The 9,084-nt window shown below is 39.2% G+C and overlaps 1 protein-coding gene across 1 annotated transcript in view; it reads right to left on the bottom strand.

Moving 5' to 3' along the window:
- The window catches only part of ACE2 (angiotensin converting enzyme 2), a 55,357-nt gene that overhangs the window by 3,157 nt on the left and 43,116 nt on the right, over positions 1-9,084 (bottom strand). The window contains exons 14-17 of the mRNA XM_042456845.1: positions 7,911-8,083; positions 5,893-5,951; positions 2,317-2,417; positions 1,360-1,476 (exon numbers count right to left, since the gene is read on the bottom strand). Of these exons, the coding sequence (XP_042312779.1) occupies positions 1,360-1,476; positions 2,317-2,417; positions 5,893-5,951; positions 7,911-8,083 (450 nt within the window). The remainder of the gene's footprint in view (positions 1-1,359; positions 1,477-2,316; positions 2,418-5,892; positions 5,952-7,910; positions 8,084-9,084) is intronic.

Genomic DNA, 9,084 nt, shown 5'->3' with positions numbered 1-9,084 from the left:
CATGATGTATGCCCAAACGCATCCTGAAGCCATGCTGAGGCCACATCATTTGCAAAGCACTGGGCAAAGTGGTCCAGTTCATGACTACAGTGGAGGCCCGGATTGGAACCAGGCACATGTGGTTGCTGCGGTCCAGGCATGACCGCCATGGTGCTGTCTCCCACCTCTCTATTTGGCCTGTCTGTTTCAGGTCAATGTTTTCTCCACTCTATCATTAAAAATAAATTCAAACATTCAAGGTCAAAACTTACACTAGTTTCTAAAGTCCTGTTACCCATTCTTTTCTTCCTGAAATTGGTGCTATACTTGAAAGAATTTATTGATTTTAACCTGTTGCTTCCCAAAGAGAGATACTTTGACTTCATCTAACTTTCTGATGAATTTTCATTTCTAGGCTTGTACTGTATACCTCTAGGCATTTCTGAATTCAGTAGGACTTACTTTCAGGTGAATAGATACTGTATAGTATTGCATCCTATGAATATTTACCTGAAAGCAAGTACCATTGAACTCAGTGGGGCTTCTAAGTAGGGCCAAATACTGATGTCTTTAGGAAGACTTAACTAGAAAATAGATACACTTTTCATACATGGGCTAATTTCTATTTACAGTTAGCCCTCAGTATCCACTGATTTTTTTATCCACAGATTTGAGCATCCATAGCTTGAAAGTATTTTTTAAAATATATAAATTCCAAAAAGCAAACCTTGATTTTGCTACTTTATATAAGGGTCACCACTTCACTATCTATTGTATTTAATGGGACTTGAGCATTGGTTTTGGTACCCATGGGGGCGGGGGGGGAGCGTCCTGGAGCCAAACCCCAGTGGATACCAAGAGCCCATTGTATTTTATAGAGTTAAGCAAAATGGGCAGTTCCTATGTTAGCTTCTTATACTCATCACAAAATGTTTATCCTCATCACTGGTGTAACATTTTGCATATGTCATAAGAAGCAGCCACAAATTCCATGTGCTGATTTTTCATGTATTTACTGTTCCTTCTGAGCTAATGACTTATGGGTTATGATAATTCATAATGTGAAACTATGGTTTGTTCAGCAAAGTCATAGTTTCACATTACTTGCAAAGCTTTGTGTACCCACAAACCATGATTTGTGTGAGGAAGACAAACCAGGACTTTAAATCACAACTAAATGCTTGTTTGTAAACCACAATTTGTCTCCACTGTGAGACAAATTACATCTGATCTCTAAGAGAATTCATCTACACCTTAATTATGTTGTTGAATAATACCAATAGGCCATGATCGTATAGAATAATACCAATAGATCTGTTCCTCTCTCTCTCTCTCTCTTTCACACACACACACACTATTTGTTCGAAGTCATAAATTCACCTGATTGCTTCTTCCACTTCAGCTTTCGGAACCAAATCAGAGACATTATTAGGCATGCTGACAGTAAAGTAGAAAGAGATTCTTGATGTCACATAACCTACATGTACATCTGTTGATCTGTTGGAGAAAAAATGTATTTACTAAAAGTCATGCATTAGGCTTAAAACTATCTGGATTGATATAATTTCCAAATAAAGCATTAGAGATCTCTGAAGTTGTCAGTGAAATATGTGCAACTAAATTTTGTTTTCATATGTGGAGAAAACTTGAGAATAAAGACAGTTAGCTATCACCTCCGGCCTACATATTTCATTTACTGAGAAGTATCCAGAATGCATTATTTCAGAGACTCAAGTCACTGAATTTATACTTGTACTGCATGTAGAAATATGTTTTATAAAATAAACATATGCAGTGGGATTCTGAGTGCCCAGTGCACTGATTTTTTTTTTACTTCAGGGCAACCTACAACCTAAGTTTTAAAAACTCAATGTGTTCTGATTGTTATTGGGGGCATTTACCTTGAAGATGGCTTTTGGGACCTAGAGTCTCGTATCCTCAGAGGAAGAAGCCTAGCTCAGTGTTTTCTATGATAGAAGTACAGAACCATTTTCAGCCCAGGGGCTGTATTCCCCTGGAAATGGCAATGGACTAGGTCACTGCAGGGACAAAACCATAAACAGCCCTTCCTACTGCAATCATTTGCATACCAGTTCATGATAAAAAGTCCATAATAAAAGATAAGAGTTTTTTCCCTATCTACAGGTTTAACTCTCTCAGATGCTGTATCACTAGCGTGAAGAAACTATGGTGATTCTGGACTACAGCTCTCATCATCTCTGACCACTGGGCATGCTTGTTGGGCTATTGGTGGGTTTTGAGTCCAAGAACAATTCCTCATGCTTGCTGCAGCAATAGTGGTAATATCATGAAAAAAGATAAAGGAAAACCACTTACCGAAATTCTACTGCTTCATCTTTAATCTTTAAAAAGTATGTTCTCATGGCATAAGCGATTGTGCACTTGAATAAATACATTTCATTGTCATCCCAGTCGTACTGTAAATTTAAATTAACAGTCACACTTAACAGTTTTGTTTATTTGGACCTGTTCACCTAGAATCATTCTTCAAACAAAAGTCTATGCAGACCCTCTGTAAAAACAACTGAATTTTATCAAGTAAACTGTACACATGATTGATTTCAATTATTATACTGGGAAACATATAAATGATAAATTATGGGATATGAAGCTCAGCCAGTGAGGTTTGCCACAGCAATTCTAAACTAATTTAGCCTGTGTCAGACTCAGAGGAAATATGATGACTCTGCTAATTGCTTCAGTGTACATCTCCAGCCTATAAATTCAGGCTTAATCAAGTATAGAAATCCTGGTCCCAAAAGCAAAATGATACAGTTAGCAATGTAAGAAGCAACCTGGCTCTGTCAGTTTACCTAATCTACACCTATCCAGTCCCTGACCAAGAGATAGCACAGTTTCCTTTCTGCTCAGTGTGAAGATACTCTTGAACAACTGAAGGCACACAAAACAAGTATCAAGGCTTTTTCTGAGAGAGCAGACTACAGTACCAACCAAGCCTCTACTGGGTAGTAGCAGTAGTTGGGGGGGAGGGGTGACACTGGCAGAGGATTTCCCAAAGACATTGGTAGTAGTGCCATAGCTAAAGCTTATTAATACTGCACAAACGGAAGCATGGTAAACCCCTTTTTGGAGATTTATTACCATGGAAGCCCTTTGATGAAGCAATCCAGCACAAAACAAATGCCAGTGCCAGGAGATGTAATCAGTGATCTACTCTGACAGAGCAGGGGACAATTCAGAGTAGCACTAGACTCAAGCCAAAAGGATGTTCAGATGCTGATGTGCTCACTTGGGGGAAGTGAACTAAGATGGACAGGAATGGGTCATTTTGAGTCAGATGTAAACAGTGTTTTACTCAGGAAATGAAGATCTAAGAAGAAATGGGGTGGTACTTCTAGTGAGGAAAAAGCAAAAGCAGTCAAAGGATATAATTTAATGTCTGACTGAATCTTGTTGATAAGACTTTGGGGAAAAGCCATCAATATCATCCAAGCTCATGGTCCAGCTGCAGTGGCAGAAGAGGAAGAAATTAAAAGATTCTATGGTGGAGTCCAGAAGGAACACACCAAAACAAGACTTCTTGCTAATCATAGGTGACTGGAATGCAAAAATAAGGAAAGGAGCAGAATCAAAGCTTGTAGGAAAATTTGGCATAGGAACAAGTAATGAAGCAAGAAACCAATTGATAGAATTTTGTGGTTCATGGCCAATTTGTTCATCAACTGCTAATAGCAAGAATTAAAGAAAAACACGAAACCAACCATTATGCCTAAATACAACCTGGAGAAGAATTTAAAGACAATGAAAAAACATAGTTGTGTACTATTAAGCCTAACTGACCAAAAGCCACAAGAACAGACTGAAGCCAAAGACACTGTGAGGGGAAAAGTGCAAAAAGACACTATCTGCAGCCAAAAAGAAAGAAAAACCTCAGTGAATGACAGATTAAACTATCCAAGTAGTTAAGGACAGATGAGAAGCAAAAGGAAAGGGTGACAGAAATACAGTCAGAACCTTAAACGCAACTGTTCAATGACTTGTGTGCAGGGAGAGAACTAGAAGACAACAGCAAAAAAAAAGAAAAGAAAAAAAAGGAAGAACAAGAGGCATCTTTCACAAGAGAATTCAAAGAAAAATTTTAAACAAGAATAGGAATGCTCTATGACCAACAAGAGAACTATTTTTTTCCTGAAAATGAATGCATTTTTCTAAAGTACATATTTTATATACTGTACATAAACAAATGTGTGTATTTTTTAAATGTTTGCAGACTTTGTGGAGCACATGTTTGGAATGCACACAGCTTGATACACTAATTTTTATTTCCACACATTTTTCTTTCACAAATGTGTGGATTTCTGAAAGAAGAGTCATTCCACTGATAATCCCAGGAGTATTTCTGTGAAATGTGAAACCAATGAATTTGTTTTCTATCTACAGTCGTCCCTCCTAACTTGCAGATCTCAGATCCGCGCCCTTGAATATCCGCGTATGGGCCACACATATGGGGGCATGCCCCATTCAAGCCTATGAGGCTTGAATATGCATGAGTCTCCATTTTCACCTGGGGGGGGGTCTGGAATAGTTCCCCAGCAAAAATGGAGGGGCAACTCTATATGTTGTGACTGTACTTTAAAATCTGAAAAATTGGACACAGGTGTTTACAGAAGAAGATCTTACTAAACTTGTGCATTTTAACTCCCATTGATTTTAATGTGAGAGATCTAAGCTTATACTTCACTCTCTCATTGAAATTAAGGGGACTTAAACTGTTTAAACATTGGTGCAACATGCCACCCTCAAAGGTTTCTACCCACAAGCTCATAAAATAACTACAATGTTGTTTTAAAAAGAATACTACAGTCACATAGAATTTCCAATCAAGTGAATTGTTAAGGATTCTTAAATTTAATTATTCTCATATTATCAAACACACTTACATTAAAACTGTTATATTATAATATTGATATTATTTAATTATTTTTAACTTTTGTAATTAATGTTTAATTTAACTTTTGTAATTAATGCATCCTTTTAAAATTATTGTAAACCTTCTTGAATTCCATTTTGGGAGAGAGGTGAGATATAAATAAAATAAAATAAAATAGTGCAGTTAGCTGTATATTTTCATTTAGCAAAGACAGTGTTACCAGCACTGGTGCCTTAAAATCCTAAATGTGTATGACTTTTCTTCTGATGACCCTATGCAGAGAGCCTGATGGGATACCTGACGTAGAATTCTCCATCACTGCAAGACGGACAGGTCACGTAGGCTATTGAAACATAGATCAAAGAGGCCCAGATAGGAGTTGCCAACAGAAAAGAGTCATTTACACCTTTGAGGCAGATTTATGGCCAGGATGCTTTGCCAGGCCGGAACCATTCTCACCTTGAAGACTTCTATAGATCAAGCAATCTTTAATATGTAGATTTGGCTTTGCTTTGAAATGTGGAAACAACTCTTCGCCTGAGGCAAGATGTTGCCTATTTAAGGTCCCTCAAATCTTTTGTCTAGGTTCCATGTTAGAATTCAGACAGGCTTCATGTCAGTCTGAGTTCTGATATAGTTCCAATCCACTCCCCCTCCTTCCTTCCCCTCCGTGTTGCTGAGTCTTCATCAATCTGGACCTGGAGCACCACCAATACAGGTGAATATAACCATTAGAAAAGCCTCATGTTATCTATCCAACGCTAACTTACTATATTCCTGAGTTCTTGGATGATTGTGCGGGTGTATGATTGTCTTATGTGTGAATGAATAATAAACAGTATTCAGTTTTCATAAAACTTGTCTCTGTTGACCTATTTACCTTGGCTACCTTCGTATACATAGGATAGAGACCGCTCCTCTGTTTGAGCTAATGATAAATTCCCCAGACCAAGGTCTCCTTATTTACAACAGTAATGGCAGCCTTATGCCGTTTTACTCACAGCATTGTCTCCCAGTGCTGTCTTCAAGCTGATCCTCACTTTGACTGCATTGTCGATATCTAGGAAAGGAAAGAAATACAAGTCTTCATATAAAATTCCAATTCATTTTGAATTCATACTGTAGTTGAACATTTTCTTTACTCTGATAGCTTGTGTCTTTGAACACATTAGTTTTTTCCTGGTGGTTTATAGTTCATTTTGTTCAGGTGAAGGATGCCTAATGTATGTTTTGTGTATGCTTCACCCATTAAAAATAGTGCCAAGCATAGGATAAAATATAGTGTTCAGCAATGTATAGGTATTTCAGATTACTTGACATTACTCAGGTCACATTTGCAAATCACAATAAGATTAGACTTCAAAAGAATTCCATCTTATTCTGTTGTTCTATGGCTTTCACTCAACCTTTCCTCTAAGTAGGAGCAGCTAAACAAGCTGTGGACATTCCAACTGTGGTTTGTTCTAAGATGACATTCAAAGCAGAAACTCTATTGTCCATCTTTCCCAAAATGTCAGATTCATAAACCAGTGGTACTCAATTATTTTCCTTTGGTACCCCCTATATATCTACATGTGGATGCCATGCCCCCCCCCCACTGACATCATATAGTCTATGAATAAAAATATTTTGTTTATTTAGTGTGTGTATTTGCATTCACATATTCATGTACATTAATATTTTAACATATTACAAGGAAATAACATCATTCAAATTAAAACAGTATTTAAACATATGTTTAACTCAACACATGTGCAGATTTTACACATAAAAAACTTTTGGAAGAGGAGACAGAGGGATCAGGTACTCCAAGTCTCTCACTCTCCTTGAGCAACTCTTGCACCCACCCCTGGGGGTCCCACCCCACCATTTGAGAACCACTGTAATAAACCATTACGTAGAAAATATTGTTGATTCCTATCTAAATTGCTAGTTAATGATTGCATTTCTCACTTATCTCCTTCAGACTTTCTTTTGTGATGCACTAGACTACAGGTCCCATTCTCCCTAGCCAGTGAGGCCATTTCAGTCCACTGAATCAAACAATAACTTCAGTGGGAAAAGATAATCAAAGCAGGAGCCAATTGCATTTATGACCCATATTATAAAATGCAAACAAAATGTATTTAAAAGTATATTGGAGTAGAGGCTTGATGTGGCTGAGCGACTTTATTTGGAACCCTCCAAGCCCCTACCAACTTGGGGTGGGGGTCTGATCTGTCTTTCTTGATGAGGGAAAAAACATATCTAAAAATTGTCCTGCTGAAAATTGGTGGTATAATCTGTAAGCAAAAATTTGCAGGACATTACAATGGGGAAAGAAGAAGAAAGCAAAAAAAATAAAAGCAAGTATAGTTCGCCCTCCACCTTTGTGGCTTGGATTTTTGCAGACTTGATTATTTGTAGATTTGATTAACATATTGTCTTTAAAAATTCCTAGGTCATCAAGCAAGATTCTGCCAAAAATTGACCATAAAGTCCTACTGGACAACTGAGAGATTCCTATAGAAAACACTTCTCTGGGTATTTGTCTGGCCTCCAGTGTGATTCTATGGCCAGTTTCTGGCAGATGTTGACTGTAGAGTTGTGCTGGACTACCTAGAGATTCCTAGAGAGATCTGATCTGGGGCACCATATGATTGGATACTTGCTGGAGGACACAGACAAAAGGAACTCAACAAATTTTGACATGCCCACTCTGGGGAAGGAAAATTGGAGGGGGTATCTGCATTAAACTGAATGCAGCAGGCAGAAGGGAGAGTGGAAGGGCACTGAAAGTTTAATTAAATTAAGTTACAATTATTTTTGGTTGGGGGATACCTCACGTCAAAAACCCAGTTGTCAACAATATGTAATGAAATATAATTGACACATATTTTAAAATTATAAAACTATTTTATACATTTACCAGTTAGTTTAAAACAACAACAACCTAGAAGCTTAAAAGTACAGACCTCAGGCACAAAGCCAGCCCCAAAAATAAGCGCTAGCCCCAGTTTAGTTCCCACTGCCAACTTACATGGACTCCAGGCTGTGTCCCAACCAATAGGTCTGCCAGTGTTGTTCTTTATTAGCCACTGATACAAGGGCTGAAAGTAGCGAAGCAGCGCTGTTGCATTCATTGAGGTCTCTCCTGTCACACTTTCTAAAGCCTTGGTCCAAGGCTGCGATCTCCCCAAGGCCAGCATGTCTCTGGAGGAAAAGAAATAGCATGGCAATTAAGCATTTTCTGTGTACATGCTGTTGTTGTTGTTGTTGTTGTTGTCGTCATCATCATCATCATTTGTTTGTATAGCACCATAAATTTACATGACACTTTACAGGTACAATCAATTTAAAACAATTAAATCCTTCCAAAGGCGTCCAATCATTGTTCAGAGAAACTTGACTGAATGGGAAAAGAGAAAATTCAGTTGCTTCATCGCTGCATTCTGTGAAAGTAATCTGGCCAGTATTCTACACCACCTACTTAGGGCCAAAAGAGACCAGCAAAAACACCACCCCCATGGTGCTGTCATGCTGGCCCACTGACCACACAGCAGGTGGCATCATGGAGTTTCTCCAGCATACATTTACATGCACCATGCCATAGACACTCTGGGCCTTATCACAGGTGAAACAGGAGCTCCAATTCAAAGTGAGGGTGTAGCAGAGTCACTTCGGATCCAAGGCAATTTATGTGATGTATTATCATACCTGAGGAACAAAATTGTGGTCTCTACTTGGGCAAAGTGGAGCAAGTACACATTGTATTACCACACCAGAAGGATTCAACTATTCGAACTGGCACCCTTGCACATGCTCAGTGGGGCTCTGGGTGATGTCATCCTTCCCTGCCACCTCCTTAGCTGTCATCCTTCATCGGGGTGAAGGAGGAGGCAGGGGATGATGGGACAGGTGGCAGAGGGAGTGAGATTGGGGTGAAGGAGGAGGCAGGGGATGATGGGACAGGTGGCAGAGAGTCACTAGGGGCGAGATCGAGGCAAAGGAGCAGGCAGGGGATGATGGGACAGGTGGCAAGGGGTTACTGGGGTTGAGATTGGGGTGAAGGAGGAGGCAGGGGATAATGGGACAGGTTTCAGGGGGTCACTGAGGGTGAGATCGGGGTGAATGAGCAGGAAGGGGATGATGGGACAGGTCTCAGGGGGTCACCAGGGCGAGATCGGGGTGAAGGAGCAGGCAGGGGATGATGG

The sequence above is a fragment of the Sceloporus undulatus genome, chromosome 3, assembly GCF_019175285.1.
Source record: "Sceloporus undulatus isolate JIND9_A2432 ecotype Alabama chromosome 3, SceUnd_v1.1, whole genome shotgun sequence".
Taxonomy (NCBI): domain Eukaryota; kingdom Metazoa; phylum Chordata; class Lepidosauria; order Squamata; family Phrynosomatidae; genus Sceloporus; species Sceloporus undulatus.
Note: the sequence above shows the minus strand (reverse complement) of the source record. Positions and strands in the feature narration are given on the sequence as shown.